The sequence below is a fragment of the Cebidichthys violaceus genome, unplaced genomic scaffold (assembly GCF_023349555.1).
Source record: "Cebidichthys violaceus isolate CVI_PGR_0920_01 unplaced genomic scaffold, fCebVio1.0.p SCAF_40, whole genome shotgun sequence".
Taxonomy (NCBI): domain Eukaryota; kingdom Metazoa; phylum Chordata; class Actinopteri; order Perciformes; family Stichaeidae; genus Cebidichthys; species Cebidichthys violaceus.
The window spans coordinates 1,029,378-1,049,327 of record NW_027176595.1 but is presented as its reverse complement, the minus strand read 5'-3'; the positions used below and the strand labels follow the sequence as shown (position 1 = coordinate 1,049,327).

The 19,950-nt window shown below is 41.4% G+C and overlaps 1 protein-coding gene across 1 annotated transcript in view; it reads right to left on the bottom strand.

Annotated features, from left to right (window-relative positions):
• The window catches only part of mybpc2a (myosin binding protein Ca), a 32,142-nt gene extending 28,198 nt beyond the window's left edge, over nt 1–3,944 (bottom strand). Inside the window, exons 1-2 of the mRNA XM_068727870.1 lie at nt 3,884–3,944; nt 136–219 (exon numbers count right to left, since the gene is read on the bottom strand). Of these exons, the coding sequence (XP_068583971.1) occupies nt 136–219; nt 3,884–3,944 (145 nt within the window). The remainder of the gene's footprint in view (nt 1–135; nt 220–3,883) is intronic.
• Between the last annotated feature and the right edge of the window lie 16,006 nt (nt 3,945–19,950).

The following is a 19,950-nucleotide window of genomic DNA, read 5'->3' as shown; positions in this document are numbered from 1 at the left end:
AACAATAATGAGACACAGTAATTAATTGAAATAGATTGGCTGACTTTATTCCAACAGGAATTTGGCACTAAGTGGGCGACTCCTTTCATTTTTGGATATAATTCAGGACTTTTATGGCGAATCCTCCTGCCAGACCTTTCGTTGCTGTAACGCTCTCCGGCCTCTCCACGAATATGCCGCTCTGCTCGGACAGCTGATGCTCCTCCCCTGGTACATTCTCTGTGAAGGGCGGTTAATAGATGAACCACAGAGGGCATGTTACAGCTGGAAATCATGGTCTGGACACAACAAACAGATTGTAGCCAACAACAGAAGACCAAGCAAACCACCAAATCAGCAGTCTTCTTAATCGTAAAGTGTCAAACCACTGAATTCCACCCTGCTGAGCTCAGGGATCTATTCTGTCTGTACGGTTAATAAGCACTGAAACTGAGCAACAGTCTTTCCGTGAGTCGAAACCATTCAGCGAGTAATTCCTTTGCTGTTACACTGCATAAACCATTTGGGACCCTCTGATAAATGACAGGCGACCAAGGAGCCCCCTTGTAACAGACCGGCCCGAGGGAATAAAGAAACTCCTCAGATCACCTCTGAAGACATCACATTAAGTTTGACTCTGTGCAATCTTCTGCCACCCTGACAGAACATAAGCTGAGGCTGTACACTCTTATCTTAACGATAAAATGCGAGAGGCTCTTTTATCCGTTCACTTGTTTCTTTTGCGAGTAAATTGATGTAACCTCTGTAAGGTGTTTGCTTGTCAGTTGATACGCTTGCAGAGACGCCAACGTATTCATTTCTCTTACCATCAGGAGGCAACTCTGCGCCGGGGGGGGGGGGGGGGGAAGAAAGAAAGAGAGAGAGAGAGAGAGAGCGGGGAACACGTCAGTCTGTACAGTCTCTGTGCTGTGCTGTTGAACACAAGTGTTAATTGGCCCAATGATGCTCTTGACTTCAGGTGAGGAACACTCACACGTTCAATCAACGTGCTCTCACACTCCATAAAACACTCTGACTCTAATTAATAAACCCTGTTTTGTTTTTTTCTATTCCAAAAAAAACAACAAACACACACAACTGTTAATGAGTCTTCAGCAATCAAGTTCAAAAATCACTTTCATTGTGCTGAAGTCGGGAGGTTGTTAACTGTACATAATCTGCGTTGTTTCTCTCACTTCCTGGGTCGGACACGCTCACTTTGTTACAAGAAGAGATGGTTTATGGAGAAGCAGCAGGTACAGAGACAGGCACATCGGACCGCCAATCAAGCAGAGTGAGTAGGGCCCCGGCTGGACATCCATTGGACGAGAGCTGTTGCTGTGAGAATGGATCCAGGGTCACGTGTCAAGTAAGGTCATGCGCCTCCATAAATTCAGAGAGCCACACAGTCGACACCTCTCTCTCTCTCTCTCTCTCTCTCTCTCTCTCTCTCTCTCTCTCTGCTTTTATGGGCTCAGTTAATTTGATCTTTTAATCAAAAGTGCCCCCGAGGACAGATCCAAGTTCAGATGTTCAGGATGATTTAAAAGGTTTTGGTTAGAATGCTAAGAGGGTGAAGCTGATCCTGGAATGGCACCCAGGGGACACTTTGAATGTTTACACTCTTACACTGTTACATTGGACAGTTGCTGTGTCTGGGATGAGGGTTACATAGTGAACTAACTCCAGACACAGTCCTGGACCCTAGGAAGGGACGTTTGGGATTTTAGACAATAGCCTACAGGGATTACTTGACTACTAAAGTACTAAAGTATTCAGAAATGCTTTATTTTATGGGCCCGGTATTCCCTCATAACCTCCTTATCATTTCTAGCAACTGGTTTAGTTTCACAACATATGTTCCAGTTCAAGAAAACCCCTAAGAGAGTCTCGAAATTCAGATTAAATTATTACAGCGGCAAAGGAAGAGTTTGGGGTGGATAGACGGCTCAACAAATTAGTGGACTTTAATGCGGGAGACTGCTGTTTGTTCCCTGTTTCAGCGTTGGTTTCTTTAAACCCAGCTGCGTAGCCACGGGTGTGTGCTTGTGCCATGTAAATTTCAAGCTGGTACACCCACCATAATCATAAAAAATGTATGAAAAGCAGTGCTTTCCATAAGCGCCAGCTGCCAGCCAAACAGTCGACTAATCACATTACGTCCAGCCGGCTACTTTATTACAACATTTTTTTGTTCTAATAAAATCTTTTGATTAACAAGTTGTGATTCACTATGCGTGTACATATAATGATCACTAGCCTCCACTTCAAAACAATGCTGATAAAGAAACCTATGTCAATCTGTCTTTATCGGTCCCCACACTAACCTATAGGAATGTATCTGTGTGTGTGTGTGTGTGTGTGTGTGTGTGTGTGTGTGTGTGTGTGTGCAGGCTCACACGCACAGCCAAGAGGTTGGGTCCTGCTGAGCGAAGAATTGTTTTCAGTGTTTGACAAATATTAGCCAAATAACCGATGACAAAACACAGTGAGAATTGATCGCACAGACAGGGGACATCCTCAGTGAAGGAAAAAATGTATTATAATAAATATGGTGAAATTATTTGTAATTACAAAAGTTCTGACCATCAGTAATAGTTTGAAATATTAACGATTTGTGCGCTAAAATGCACAGGATGCCTAATTCTCCATTACAATAATTCACTACATATTTAAACTCATTAAAATAAGCAATAATTAAGATCAGTGTATAGTATGGAATAGTGGCATTTATTAAACATTAATCCCACAGGCCAACCTAAATCATAATTTGTAGCTCTGTGGCTGTTTTAACCTAATCTCAACCGAGTGGTTATTGTTGTAACCATGACAATCCTTCATATGTCGAATTACATATCAGATGTGAGCTTTACTGACTAAAATGATTCAATTGGAAGTGATTATTTAGTTGTTTACCAACTGAACACAGTCTGTATTTTACTTATAATTAGTCTTTCTAGGAACCTTCTTAGAGAATTATTAGGAAATGATTAGGAATCTATGGACCCCAAGAATAAAAGGTTATCAAATATTCTGTTCCAGGCTGGGTATTACTACACTAAAGTAGTTACTTATCAATCAATCCTATCGATTACAATTTGTCTACTATACACCGAATAAATAGCACCGTAGTACTTATTCAGCATATCATCCATTTATCATCAGAGCACCTCCTGATAAAAACACAACAACAACAACAACTGTATTACAGTGTGGTTACCATTGCACTATAAATTAGCATACTGTGGTATTTCCACATATCACACACACACACACACAAATATGATATATACCCAGAATAAACAGGCAGGATATATCACTTTTTATAAATCAGACCTCAATAGTTCAATGCACATCGAAACACTCTCAAAACGTTCTCTCGGATGCTTTGGTGGAAGCAATCTTTTAATCACTTTGTTTCTATCGCTGTCATGGACTTCTGTGTTTTATTTGTATTTTATTTTATTGTTTCATCTGACAGTTTATCTGATGTGACTTGAGCTGCTTTAAAGTCGCGTCTTTGCCCAGTTGTCATCCTATTCTTGTACGTCCCTTTATTTGCTGTGATGCACTTTGTCACTTTTGTTTGCAACATAAACAAAGATATATTTTGTGATTATTATTACATATTACATGTCCAGAAATCTTCGAGGCAGTATCTCTGCAAACTGCAACACAATCATAAGATATAATGAATCCATCTGCTGTGTGAAAACATTTGATCTTGAACACATTTGATGGCCGTCACCAGAGCAGTCCCAGGCTTCTGTGAGGAACGCTGTCAGTCTGCCACACTCGCTAACAGATACGCATGTCCACTAACACACAGTGGTGGATACGAAACAAGCACATCAACAGAAAACACAGGCAGGCTGGCCAATAGTGAGTTGTGTCTTTTCTTTACCATCCCTGGGCTCATTGTCCGCTGAATGAAAAGAAGCAGTTGGTACATGGAGATTAGTCATGTGGACAACGAAAAGGTTAAAACACTTCCCACAGTACTGCTGTTTGTGTGTGTGTGTGTGTGTGTGTGTGTGTGTGTGTGTGTGTGTGTGTCAAATTATGAATGAAAGAGCTGTTCTTCAAAGATTGGATTAAAGACAAGTGGCGCGAGGAATGAGTCTTAAAACCTCTCCGTTCCTTGTCTAGTAGTCAATGTTTTTTTTTTTATGAGTTTTTGGTCGGATGCCTGAAATAAGATAGTGGTTAACACCAGCTGAAGAGATTTGATCTTTTTGTTCAACGATATAAAATACGTCAGCAAAAACCCTTCTTGTGAGTTTTGAAGCTTTTACAAAATGGCAAAAATGAGACTAAACGTCAAAGCCAGTCCAGCCACACAGCCTCGCTGTGTTCACTCACGTGACCGTGGTGTAGTTCGTTTATAGTCAAACGTTAGCTTTATACTTCTGCTGATTGAGTTTACGCTTCAAAAACATACAACAACAATAACAAAATGTGTTAGTATCATAAACTTGGGTTTGCAACACAGCTTATATTTTCGCAATAATCAAAAAGCCAATGGTAAAATTCCATTGGCTTTTTGTCGAGGGAATCAGTGCGTTGGCCGATAGAAATATGTCATCCCTCTATTGCAGTGTCTCAATTCAGATACTTCTGTTAGTACACTTCCATGTACACTATGTACACTTTGTACTTACTTGCTTAGAGCATACATTTGGACAAGGTAGTTCCGTCTCAAATCGAAAATCACTATTGTGCGCTCACCAGAAATGACGAGTGCTAGCTAGCTGGGTTAGCCAGCTAGCTAGCAGCGTTATCAATTGCGATACCAAATCATTACAGACTGCTACACTTACCCAGTAAACTATATCGATGGCGTCTATCAGACAACAGTATAATGGTACTCAACTAACATTTGTACAGTGTGGTATTCACTGGACCAACCGCTGCTGAAACCTCTTCCGCTACGTAGCCAAAATGGCGACCGTTGATGGTGGGAGGTGTCCATAATGAGTGCACCATCCAGGAACCCCTAGTGCACTGCATTTTGAGTGTGAACACCCTTATGCACTCAACATGTCGGGTTTGAGTACAGAAGTATGCAAATTGAGACACAGTGAGCCTTCTCACAGAGACACCTCCATTAGCTTCAGACAGGCTGGAGCTCTACTCACACGTATACACAGACAAACACACTGATGACAAAGCAAAGCTCTACAGCAGGCTGGACATTTGTTAATGAGGAATGCACAGGTTAAGCAAATGAACAGGACCAAATGATTGCATATAATGCGCTCCAAGTATTTCATATGCAGACTGTACATAGTAAAGACACACAAGAGCCAAGTCTCTGTGAGTTGTATTGGTTATTTTAGAGAGGAATCATTGTGGTTAATTTAACAGATGAGTGAAGCCACAGAGAACACACTAACACACTTATTTATCCAGGACAGAGCACACTCTCTACAGCAGGCTGCTTCTCCGCCACTGAGCATGACATAACACCAGGATACATTGCATAATAATGTAAAAGGGAACAGCAGCCATTTTGACCACTAATTCCCAGGCTAAACCACATAATGAGCCTTTGAAAATCACAACAAATGAAGTTGCTTTCCTGTTACAAATGGCTATTTAAAATGTAATAATATCTCTAAAAGTTGCACCTTTTGTTACTGTCACTGTTCTCTGGAGGTATGAGCAGCTTATGATCCATAACCTTGTTTATATTTTGGATTTTTGAGGATGTTGGATATATGTTTATTGAGATTTTGATACTTGCACCTTTATTGAAATTTTATATTTTTACTCTTTATATTTGCACCCTTTTCCTACTTTGAACTGCAAATGCTGCACAACCATTTCCATCCAGATGAATAAAATTCCATCTTCTCGTATTTTATCTTTAGACAGTTGGTTATTATCCAATACTTAATGTAGGATCCAGAGTCAGACTGGATCCAAAGGATATAAAGGTAATTGGGTCAGGTGGGGTCCCATTGTACTGCCACAGTTTAATTCTGTTAATCATCTGGCCTCAATACTGTCTATGTGGGTGCTGGCATTGTTGTGCTGTCTAATGTCCTAGAAGTTTAGAAAATAATTTGTAAAAAATTAACACCCAGTTTCAGGTACGTTTTTTTTAGGATTTAGGGTACAAGCTAGCTGTTTAGGGCTTCATTAAAATATAGCATGAGCTGTGCATAAGCTTTGTCAGGTTAAACAAGGCGGTGAGACGACTGAGTAAAAATGAGCAGCATTATTAGTACAATGAGCAGCATTATTAGTACAATAAACAACATTATTAGTACAACTCACCGCTCTACCTCATCATTGCACTTTAAAGTTTATATAATAACTAATCTCGAATGATAGCGTCTACACATAAAAACTGAAACGAACACACAAACACACACACACAAACACGTGTACAACTATCTTGCTCAGACCCCGTGTTGCAGTTTCTCCATAATATGAATTGACATTTTATCCAACGAGGTGAACTGAAACTGCGCATAAATAGACTCTACACATAAATGTACAACAAAGTATGTTTTACTCTCTCAGGGGACTCATTACTTATTACTGAATGCGTGCCACTGGCAGAGGAAATCTCCATAAACATGCATTATACACTCTGCAGCCTATAAAATGTGCAGTGTTGCAGCTGCCGCACAGTACATGATTCTACCTGATCTATACATACACTACACATCCCTCACATATTATGGAGCTGCTTTGCTGTGGGCTACTACACCCACACACAATTAGTTCACGCATTGGGCTGAATGCATTACCCTCAGCTATGGGTTGGATTTGAAAGGTCAGGATTTCCAGGCGCACAGTGAAATGAGAGGAGCAATCTGCCATTCTGAATGCATCTCAGGATTCTTTCTCACGCATGTAAAACAGTTTCATCTCGCGACCCGCGGCAGCTTTGAGGAACACATTGACACTCGGTGACTAACTGATCATGAAGCGGCCGCAGAGAGAAACGCACAACAAACATCTCTCTGGCAAATGTCACACACAACCATCCGGTATATCCGTTCACAGAGGGATCGTTGTAGCTGCTGTGTGATCCCACGCTTCACTGTAAAATACATGTTTGTGTCATTTTTTAATACTGTAATTTCCAGGGAAAGATGATAAAATAATGACAAAAAGCTCTTTTAGTTTAGTTAAATTTGTTGACTTTGAGATAAATTAAATTATTGCTGTTGTTGCAATAAAAAATTTAAGTCAGATATTTAAGCAATGATTCAAATATATTATAGGAGATTCATCCTCCAACACAAGGATTTCCTTTTTATCAGTTTGATGCAAACATAAATTTTGGTTGTAAAGCAAATTGAATATGTGGTAAATAAACAGTTGGTTAAACAATGTGTTTTCCCTCCAGTGCATAAAATAATGTCTCAACGTAATGACCACTTTTTTTTTTTTAAATTGCACTTTGTTGTAACCAAGCCAAAGCCCATACGGTTTAAATAAGGAATGCTAACAATGCTAACAAGACACTTTTACAATGGTAGCTGTAGGACAAATGTGAAAGATGAATTAGCATGTACTGTATGTGAGTGAAGATTTAAGTATACCCAAGCTGAAATAGGAAAGTCAAATACACACACACACACACACACACACACACACACACACACCGATACAGTAAATACATACGTGACGCTTATCCATAAATTAAACACCTTCTATTTCGCTCCCAACACCAAATTGAATTAGCATCTCTGGTGCTCAAAATAAACTCATGTCCTAAGCGCTAATAAAAGAATATCGTCGAAACTCTGAGCAGTGATTACTTTAGTGTGTGTCTGTGAGTGTGTGTGTGTGTGTGTGTGTGTGTGTGTGTGGGTGGGTGTTTGTGTGTGTGTGTGTGTGTGTGTGTGTGTGTGTAGCATCATGCATATCCCCACACTCAGTCCCATCACCACAGAAGTTCACTGCTTCTGTGTTTGTTTCATCTGCAAGTCTTACCCTCCTCCTCCTCCACTGTCTCTAAATGAGGGGAAACACACACATTATCTTGTGGATGAGGACGATGACGACAGGAATGATGATGAAAGCGAATGACCTGTAGAGACAGCTACATCTATGGGACACAGACAGACACACAGTGGATGCAATGAGTGTGTTTCTTACCCTGCGTGTCTGAAAAACAGAGAGAGAGAAGAAGAATTTATTAGAGAATTAAACGATCTCTACCAGAAGCTTTTATTAAAATATCCGTTTTCAGTGGTTGGTGTAGTTTAACTGTATAATAGCTGATCGCTGTGTGCGTGACTCAGAAATAAATTGGATTTCTGGAGCACAGCTTGTGGGCTCAGATTAGATGTCATGAAGGCATGTACCAGCAGGGGCTGCTGCAGCCTCATCGCCCTCGGCTGCTGCAATTAAACCCAAATTATCTCAAATAATTTGTACATCCCCCATTATTTCATATCACACAACACAGCCCAGTGTTTGGATAGTCACGGCTTCCGGAGCTGAGACTCGGTAAACTGTTTAAAGAGTTGCATCGTGTGATCTGAACCCTCAGGAGACGGCAACTAATAATCATTTATATACATAACTGAGGGCACTTGTTCTTCGCTCTATTTATCCTCAATAATATGCATCATGTTTAGAAATCAATCACCTTCGTCGACATTTCGGTAACGTAAAGACTCAAAACTACATTCAGGCAGCCTTGCCTAATGCACCTCTTCTTGATTTCTGTAAGGTTTTGCTTCTGGCAAAAGAGAGAATATTGGATTTCAGCAGGGGAACAGCGTATGCTTCAAGTGAGAAATGGTTTACAGAAACAGTGAGGCTGAGATAAATATAAGTACATTTTTCAGAGATCATGAGGAATAATTGGGCTTAAAAAAATACTGAAACGGGCGGCCTCAAGACAAAAATGCTTTTGATAGGATAAGTACATCAAAGTTCCAGGATCCCAGATCTGGGTTACTTTAGAAGCTCAAGGGCGTCTAATGAGATGGCAGATTAGGCAGGAGTTTCTGTCTGCCAGACAAACTAAAGCACACAGCTGCACAGTCATAATTCAACTCCGGCAGCATTTACATCTCAACCATCTATTTCAACCATTCCACAGGTCTGTGCCCTCATTAGGCCCCACTGTTTAAATGCTTAAAAAAGGTTTTCCGTAGCCTCACTCTGCCAGCGACGTTCTGTCGAGGCAGCAAAGTGTATATTAAAGGTCCGAGCCGCAGGAATGAGTGAGGACATCATCTCGACGTCTATCATCTCTCCAAACCACTTCCAACAAGCCACAACTGCAGAGTGTCCCTGTGAGCCTATTTAACAGTGGGTCTAATATATCAGGGTCAGGCCCGGCCTTGGCACCACATGTGCTCCAGGATGGCAAGCTGTATCTGGCATACTGGTGGGGGTGGGAGGGGGGGCGGGGGGGGTAACACTTCTATTTTGGATAAGGTTTGTTTTCCAGGCAGCAATCTGTCTGATCTCTCAGCACCTAAACCCAAGAGGAGCTCATGACGCATCAGGCAGTAAAAAGTTTCTATCGATCAGAAAGTCGCTCGCTGAATTTCAGATAAAGTTTTGTCTGTTTCACGCTGATGTCGAAGCGTTTACAAGCAGGATTTGAGTTCTGACCGGCATCGCTTAGCAGAAGACAGCAGAAGGGTTTGTTTTTTTAGAAACAACAGTCACCTCCGAGAGACAATGGGGCAATAACTGTCATAAACTGGTAAAAGATCCAATTGTCATTGTATGAATACCCAGTCAGTGCCTCATTTATTGTCAGTGGAGCGGCTGCAATTCAATAAAAGATCCCAGACGAGACTTCTCACGAACAATACATGAATATAACTAATATTTTGTTCACACGAGAAAAACTTGCTTATTTCTGATGGATGGTAAAAATAAATAAATAGCCTAATTCATATTCTACCTGATAACCTTTTTCTTTACGTCCAAACGTAAAAAAAATATGATGACTAAACATAATAGGCTAGCTATAACAAACATAGGATATTTGTACTTAAAAGAGGCAAAAAATGAAGATTCTCAGCGATCACTGTGCATTTACTTCCAGCAACATTTTGAATGCAGTAAATTGAGTTTCCACAAAATCATTTTTAGACCGTCTATGTCACTGCTACCTCCTCTGCGGATGATCGGACAGGGATTTATCAGGATCATCCTTTCATATCTAATTTAAAAGCTTTTCACTGCTCACTTTTGCCTATTTTTTTCCCGTTTAAATACAGTGTGAAGTTCTCTACGTCCCAGGTGAGGTTAAGTATTATGCAATATCAAAAATACCACATAGAGAAAATATTTAAAGCCATTCAAAGCACATTTTAAGGCAGTTCCAAGTAACAATGAAAGGTAAGTGAGTGTGAAAAAAAAGTATCTGAATATCCAGAATCCAGAATGTGATGTAAAAGCACAAAAGGATGGCAAAGGGATGAAAGAAGTAAGAGTCAAACAATGGTGAGTCCATCTTCCTCTGAGCAGAGCTCTTCTTCTCTGCTCTGTAAGAGAACATTTGTATTTTAAAATGCTTCCCTCAGAACCACACATCTGAACCTGCTGTTGGTGCTAGAGGAGAAGTCTGTAGGCTTTATCCTCTGGGCACCATGAATGTTTATACAACGTTCCCCGACAACCCATCCATTCGTTATCAAGATCTGGACAAAAGTTAAGGGACCGACAGACCGACTGACTGATTTCCATCCATAAATCCCTGTCGCTAGCGTTACTATAAATACCCAGTATGATGGGAAAGGATGGGAAGCATATGGTCTGGGTCCAAAAAAAGGGCTGAAAGTCGAGTTTCACGAGTTCCATACTCACCGCTCATTTAATTTGGGCTGATAGGGCAAATCTACACCATCTCAATTAGTAAAGGTGTGACATTGTTCTCTAATGAAGCTCCACTTTTGTGATTTAGGTTGATAAGATGTGTGTTTTAAAAAAAAAAAAATACCCATGAGTGACCTGCTTCTCCTTCAGCCCACTCTATGAGGCCCTCTCTCTGTCTGTCGGTCCTGTTTCGTGGGAAAAGCTGTGATGAGCGACCCGTTAAGTCACAACCAGGACGACGGCGCCCCTTAAACCCCCCCCCCCGACGCTGATGGTAATGCACAGCTGATGAACACGCTGTCTGTGCGGATCCATCATTACCGGCCACGCTTCATGGACGGTCCTCTTTGGTCGAGATGATTTCACTCTACAGCTGTCCGTCTCCCTGTCTTCCAGGTATCTGCTAAATGGATAATGTCTCTTGCGGTCTCCATTCCTTCTTCCTCTTCACTTAATGCAAATCCCTACTCTCAGCACTTTTTCATCCCACCGTTTCTTTGTCCTACTTTAATCTGATTCCACTTTTCTTCTGAAGAGGGGGAAAAGAAAAAAAAAAGAAAAGTTAAGCAAGATGGTGAGCCCAAGAGGTGAGAGCTAAAACAGGGAGAGAGAAGACAAATGAGCAAGACCAGCGGGGGTCAGGGATGGCGTGAAGCCTCAGGTCAAGAGCTTATGGATTGAGTTCTTAGGGAGATGAGACACTTATATTTAACAAATATCATGTGAGATGCGTGTTGAAATATGATTTTGCTTACTCGTTTTTCGCTGACCATGCCACAGTCAATACTGCCTTTAAATACCCACGACGTCATGCTCTCTGCATCGTAATTCTAGACCGGTTTTATTTCCAAAAGCTTATCGCTAATATCATTTCAAACTCCAGGGCTTTAATGCTTTAAAATATGACTCTGGCATAAACTGATTAAGATGAAGTAATAATTCCGAAGATTTTTTTGTGTGTAAAATAAGTATGTGTTGGTTTTCAAAGAGCAGAGCAGTGAAACTGCCCTGGTTGGGGAATTGATTCTGACCAAGGATACTAAAAGATGTATGATTTCTTAAATGTTATGATTTAAGCGTCCACTAAATGGCATGGAATGTTATATATATATATATATATATATATATATATATATATATATATATATATATATATATATATGCACTGGATTCCAAGGTTAGACATGTTTTATTCAAAAGGTTGTGCTTTAACATGTCTAATTGCTAAACCAGTCATAAATAACTTAACTACATTTTCTTTAACCCACAATAAAACATTTTTAACCCTTTGTGGCCAGATATTATCATTAATTATCATGAATTAGTCTTTGTGTTTAAGTCACCCGATGAATGTACGTCCAGTATTCTCTCTTTTTGAGCTCTATTTTGGGGGACATAGTTGTCTCTTTAGCTGCTAAATGCTTCATTATGTTCACAGGCTAGTCTCTCACTGCACCTCTCTGCTGTTTGCTGCTGAGCAGGTAGAGCACAGTGAGGTTTTTTTATAGCTTATTGGCTGCAAACAGCTGTCTGCTGAAGCTTAAAGCGATCTTGTGAGAGCAGTGAGAGTGAACCAAATCAGTCAGGTTGGCAGCAAGAAAACCGAAACAATAAGTTGCAACACCTTCTCATCCCAACACATGCTGACGCGTCACTTTCTACTGCACTGGCTGACCGAACTATGACGCTCCACTACGGTCGCAATGAACGTGTGCTTAACGCTGTACATTCAAACAGAAACACTTTTAACTTTTAACACTAACACTGGTCTCCTGGGTGAAAGTCCTGTGGTGTCTGAGACATGAAGGGCAAAGATAAGCTGACACAGCAAACTTAGTTTCAAGTTATCATTTAATGAAATGAAAACATAGTTATGAATATTATACTCTACTTTTGCAAATAGATCCCTGAAATACTGCAGTGGACATTTAACTGTAAATAAATATATATATATATATATATATATATATATATATATATATATATATATATATATATATATATATATATATATCACCCCGCCTGTCTTTCATTGGACTTTCTGTGGATGAGGATAGAGCGAGGTTAAGTCATGTACGCTCCTTTTCTCATCAGCCTCGGTGGCTCATGCTGTTACAGTATTCCATGATGTTGTATACATATTTTATACTGTGCAGCTAAATTCATATTTATCAAGGAATATATTTAGAAATGATTACAATGAGAACCAACGATCTTTGTGATGTTTCTTGAGGATTATTTTATCACATGCATGAAAAACAGCAACTCTTCAGACTGAAAAACAAGCAGTAGATTTACATTTCAGTGCTCATCCTCTCCACAGTCTCTCTCTCTCTCCCTCTCTCTGTCTCTCTCTCTCTCTCTCTCTCTTCCCGTTTTGCTTTTGAAGGGTAACCTCTGTGGAATGCGCTTCGTTAATCTCTCTTGACATTTCCCTGTCTTCCTTTGCTGCGTTCGTCTCCTGCTTGTTCAGTCGGTTAAGCCAAAGGAGTCAGGCCAAGCCGAACATTACACTCTTGAAATCGTTCTCTCTCATCGCTGAGCGAAGCCCAAAAAAGGGCACAATTCCTCATGTGCATTTTGTTTGTTTGAAAGTGCGTTTTGATGCCGAGCAGCTGTTTCTTTAAGGCGCGTCTAATGCTGCTGCTGAGGAATGCACCACTTAAGTGGTTTTGTTTCTACTGGAGCTTGATGTTGGAAGACTGCTGAATACATTAAGTCACTTAAGCGTGTCTACAACCGTAAGCTATGGCAGCAGCAGACGTGCTAACTAGAGAGCGAGGCCCGGCGCCGCCTCTCTCCTCTGGCTGAGCGCAGCGCCAATTGGTGGAAACTTATTCCCGCGGCTCATACTCTGTTATTAAAGCAGCGCTTGGTGCTCTTTTACACAGCACCCCAGTTGCACCCCTCTACACTGGACAAATGTGCCAACCACAGGTGCAACGCTGAGGTCATGGAACCACCCTGTGGTGTGAGTGTAGCGCTATATACATGCTAGATACAGCAAGCAGCAGGATACGCTCTGGAGGCAGAATGTGCCGAGCCAAAGAACCAGAGGATATTTCATCCATGTTTCACTTGCGCCGTAAATATTTCCTTTTAGATGCTAAAAGTTTTATTTGTCGGCAGATGGCGACTCTGAAAAAGCAGAACGAAGGGAAGCCCCAAGGAATACGTTGCAACAAAAAGTCTGTTTCAACCAAGAAAATAAACATCTGCGCATCTTAACTGATCGTATTAAGCTTAAACAATCTCACATACACATCAGTCTGTGTTTACATTCTATAAAAGTTTGCTCTCTCCTAGATCGCTTTCCACAAAGACACAAAGTCTTTGCGTCAATATTCAGTGCCTTTTTTTTTTTTCTTCATGTTAAGTAAACTGAAAAAGAAAAGGAGCGGGAGAGAGTCTTCTTAAAGGAGCACGCCACTGATTTTACACATTAAGATTAGCGGCCCATAAAAAAATGGCTGTAAAATGTCTTCAATTTCTCTGGAGCAAGAGACGGTTGGTAAAAATAAACCCACTGGAGCCATCAGGGTTATCTGGACTTGGCTGTAAAGATTTTTTAAAAGAAAACCTGCTATCGAGTTGCATTGTGGGAAGTGAAGGGTCTGCATTTGTGGAGCTTAACTAGGGACTGCATTGGATTTCATCTTCCTTTATTACCTCGTACGAGTCCCAGACTTTTATGGAAGTGCAATACTAAATTGTTGGAATGCCCCTTTAAGTCCAACTCTCTTGGTACAAACAATTTATCCTCAAGCTGGTTATGTTTTCTGATTTGAATTGTGGAATTTTGTTTCAAAATGAATAATGAAAACTGCCTCCACCCACATAGATTGAACTCAACAGCTCTGCTTCTGTGGGATGTTTTTAGTCACTAAGACTCCAATCCACTCCAATTTCTATGCTTATTTGGCAGCGCTATTCAACAGGGAATCCCCGATGCCTTAAAAGCACCTTAATCCCACTTTAAAAGCAACTCATTTTATTATTATGCCCCGTGATGACATGCGGCCACGCTGCTGCTACTGTACTTTAAACCCCAACTGTGTTTTTGAATTTTGCATAATGTTCAAATACACATCACCATAATTGGGACTATTGACAGCAGAGCATGAAGAGAAGATTAATATTGAAGGGATCTATTCATAAGGCAGAGTGTGGATGAGTATCAATGGTATATTATTGGCACTTGGCTTGGCGTCCATGCTGGTGGCCGAGCGTGACTGATGGAGTTTCACCGTTTTACGATGAGGATGAAGAGCGGTGCTGAGTCGGGGTACACTTGAGCCTCGACCCTCTTCCACCGCTATCATTTGCCAAGTTGATTTGACAGTCTTGATGATGTGACTCATTATCGTGGACTGAATGGAGTGTCACCTCAGGAGTTACGGGGGGGGGGGGGGGGGGCAGCGACGGGGAGCTCGGCTGCCCCAGAAAGCCTCATTTGAGAAATTTAGTGCGAGCTCTAAAACTTCTTAATGTTTGGTGCCACTGTGCTTTTTTTTCTTCTGTATACATGTTTATATCCCTGGATATTTAGGTTCCTGACATAAATAATAGGCTATAGAAGCAAGGTTTATTCACACCATTTTCAATGATTTGTGTCTAATAAACACAACACTGTCTGTTCCTGCAGAGCTGCTCTACTGCAGTGTTCGCTGTAAGAGCTGCCAGTTGTAAACACACTGACCAGGAATGAAGTGTTTGCATATTTGGTTGACCTACTTTTTGTTTTTGGCTGGAATATTTTTAATATTTTAAAGCGTTTCATTTCTCGTCAGCCTACTTGAGAATTTGTTTGAGTTTAGCTTCAACACTCGCTTGTCTTTTAGGTCCTGTGTGGATTAAACTGAGAGGAGATATATCCTTTACCATTTTCAAAGGATTTTTTGGGGGTTGAGGAGATAAAATGTGAGGAAACTGTCTGACAAACCAACTCACTTATGAAAATATGTAGTTTCTTCACTCTCAAATGTGATAAATGTGACTTTAATTTGCTTTTTCAGCAGTAAACGTTTTTATAGACCAAACGATACATCAATTAATCCAGAACATAATAATCAATAATTGTAAAATGTGTCTGTTGCAGTTGTTAGGACACCAAACTGTCAAGGTTGTTCTGTTGTCTTTTTTATAAATCTGATCTATTAAGTGTCACATTCCTTTTGGGTTTTATTGCTGCGGGAGGGATGCAACCCAACATGTATTCTGATTAACGTTGATCTCAGGAGCATGTGCTGAGCTCTGCAGAGAAAGGTCACTAATAATGTTTATCCAAGGTGCTGACATCCCTGTGTTATTCAGTCTATGCTGTAACAGTCGTGCATTAAGCCTGTTGTGGCGAAGGACTGAGGGATTAGACACGCAGGACCGTGGAGGGAATGTGAGAGATGGGGTGGCTGTTTATATCACTGGGTTACAGTGATGATGATAAGAATTATGGCTTGTTTGGATTCCACCAGTAATGTCTCTCTCCCTCCCCCCTCCCCTCTTCCTCCTCCCTGCCACACGTGAGGAGGAAGATTTATGGATTAACAAGGGAGGAGAAAGAAAAAGGATTTGGTAATAGGGCTGGAAGAGGAATAAAAGTGGTACGGAGCTTGAAGATTAGATTTTACGGCAATGCTGTAAACTTTCCAGACGATTTTAATGAATTGTTATTATGTGAATAAAGCAGTCTCGACGCGAGGAAACAATGGCGAAATGCAACTCTAATTTAGGGATGAGGAATCCGTGGTGTTCGGTAAACAAAGGCGGCTCTAAATGCCGTATTAAGCTGTCATCCACTTCAGCTTTCCATTCATTTCCTTTTGTCTTCCAGCTCGAGTCAACACACAACACACACGGCGCTCCAAATAGGCCAAGGCCTCTCTCAAATCACAGAGGAAGCTTTTAGAAGAAGGCATACATTCTGGCTGAGTATCCGCTGGGCTGCGTTTAGAAAGGCTTTGTTAATGATACATCGCGGCTCCGTTCACTTTTCGCACCGTCGTCGTAGGACCTCATTGCGCAGTCGCTTGACTCTGCATCTGTCGGTGATCCATCAAGCAGCGAGGGTAGACCTGTGAGAGCTCGATGATAGCCTCGGTATGAGGTAATGCTACACTGGACCGGTGGTAAGACGTGCGGTTTTTTGGGGGGGTGGGGGGGGGGGGGGGTGGGGTGTGGTGGTGGTGGCAGGATGTTGGTCTCTTTCTAGCCTGCAGCCAGTAGGGTGGAGGTTTAACCTTCCACTGAACAACTGCTGCTCTCCAAAAACAACACGATGGATACGTAGATGCTCAGTGGGCTCCATTTCCCGAACATATTTCAGGCGGCTCTCTCACAAGACTCAAACTAATAGTCAGCCTACAGATAGACGTCTAAATTCATCTGTTGCAAACTATCTTGGGACTAACAGAGTGCTGCAGGAATAAAACCCTGAGATGAGTCAGCATTTTTGTACTTCCAGTTCCCTAATCTCAAAGTCAGTGAGTGTTTTTGTTTTAATGGGTTTTTGGTTAGATGCCTGATATAAAGTCTGTAGTTAACACAAGCTTAAAATATGTTAACGTTTTGCTGCCCCATATGTCCTTTTCTGAAGCCCTGCTTCTGGAGATCCATAAAGGAAAGTCTATCATTTCTAACAGCGTCAGCAGAAGAATTAATTGAAAAAGACAAGGAACGGGGACAAATAAGGAGTGCTGTGTCACCTGAGGTTCATACTGTAAATATGGAAGGAATGGTTCCCTATAATAAACGTCTCGCCCCACAAGGCCATCGATGAACGGGAGGAGGTCAGATCATTTAAGATATTCACATTGATGCTGTAGTGTTATACAAATAGCACCAATCAATGGTGATATAGGCTATATGAATACATTTAGAATTATATAAGCCTGAGTTTTTAAACTCAAAAATTGCTTCAAAGTAATGAAATATACAATCAATTAGTAGAAAGTGTTGTCCTGGATAACAGCAGACTAATTGCACATGACTCTTAAAACATGTCTGGACCACTCAGATGTTGTGATCTTAGAAAAAATTCTAAATACAAGAAAATTGTTGAATCCAGGAAGTTATCCTAAATCACTCAAGCAGGCATCTTAACAAAAAAAATCTGTTCATACGAGTGATTCTTGCATGAGGCCCAATGAGCGGCTCTATTCACACACGGGCTAAATCCGACATCAGACAGACTTTGTATCAGGGAGCTGGCAGGGTAAAGTCTGATTAATATCCGGTTCAACTGATTCAGACGTGTGTGTTCTCACACACTTAGCCTGGAGGATGGGTGGCTGACTATGTATAGGCCCTAATCTAAGAGCAGAATTAGGCCTTATGCTGTGTTCACACTGAACGCTCAGTGTGTAGATTACATACAAAGTCAAAGCAAAGATGCAAATGGCTGCAAGTAAACCTGTATTTGTGCCACGCGGCGCGAATAACGTGAATACGTGAAATTCGCCTCATTCGACGGTGACGGTGTGTCAAAAGCCTATCAGCGATGAGATTCTCCTACTGTCATCACTGACGTCCTGCCGTTGTTGAATCAGAGGAAAAATATATATCGTAGCCTTAGGTGAGCACCCAGAGCTCTACAATACCTGATATTAGTAGAGACCGGACGAAACTGTGTATAAATGTATGTGTATAACCCATAATAGGGTGCAAACAATGAAAACAACGCTGCCATATTTACGCCTATATGACGTTATTTTGAGTCTTGATGAAGCCTTACACCAATTGATCCGAGCTCCATTGAGAAAACAAGCATTTTAATAGTTATTTGCTTGTCATCTTGCGGAGAGAACTAACAAAACATGAATTCAGACTTTTTGCAAATCGGCATCATTATGTAGTTGACTTGGCATCCCTTTTTGGTCCGTTCATTGCAATTAAATCACATCAAAATTGTTTATTTTGAGTTCATACAGCTGTAGTAAACCAGCCGATGTGTGGCTTGCTAGACAGCGTTTAGTTTCCCAGGATATCTGGGACTTCCACAACAAGTACTAAGCAGAAATACTGGGTATTTCTTGCATGGTTGGTGGCGGAAATAAATGGCTTAGTTCATAACGGTTTCCATAGAGATAAACGATAAACAATCCCAAAACTCAAACGCAAGAAACGCAACGCAAAAATCTGCCGTGCGTTTGGTGTGAGCGCAGCATAACACTACAGACTGTCCAGAATACTTTAGATTAGTCTAAAGATTAGTCTAAAGTGAGACAGAAAAGACTTGAATCTAGTCAGGCTGACTCTGAACTAAGAGCTGTTATCACTGAGATCAGGGACACATGTTGACCACTGTTCCCATGGTAACAGGCAATCAGCGACACCTCCTGAACAGCGGCACCGAACGACAAAAACAGGAAAACACGGCTCATAATTTGTTGTTTTCTAACAATGTAGTGGAGCAAATAATGAGAAGGGAAAGAGTTTCTGAGGCCTCAGTAACCTGTCGGAGACATACAGCAGTGAGGACATCGTCAGTCCAAAGAGACAAAGTCCATCTGAAGTCTGACTGTTCTGAGCCATAGTCAAAGTCTGTCTTTGTGAGTCCAGCCCTGCTCTGCCCTGTCCTAAGAGAGAGAGAGGGGGGGGGGGGGTGTTTGGGCAGAGATGTTGGTCTCTGGCAGTGTTACTTGTAATTAAAAATTGGACTGTTATTTCTGCACACGCTCAGCAATGGAGCGGCGCCAGTGAACTACCATCCTGGCACCCTGCAACTATCAGCATCAACACTGGTGCACAACGCTAATTACCAACCGGTTTCCAAAGAACCCACTGGTTTATCACACAAAACAAGTCAGAGCTGTTGTGAGAAGCATTGACAGCCTGCTGGGCTGGTTTTGTCTTTTTTTTTTTTTTTAATGGGTCAACTAGGGGCCAACAAAGTGGACCCACACCTCCAGTCCCAGAGGCGCCTTTCCCTTCGTTGATCCACGAGGCCACAGCTTCTGCGCTTTAGAACTATTCTCGTGGCTGTTTATTGGGATGCGTGCTTCCTCCTGATCCCCAGGGGCTTCTTGAGTACCGGGGGGGGGGCGGCCTTTTTCCACGGAGAGCAAGACGCCACAGGGAGGAGTCACATGAGCTGTGACCAGCTGATCGACAGGGGCAGAGGGGGCGTGAGGAAGTTCAAGAAAGGGCCAGTGATTTGGGATG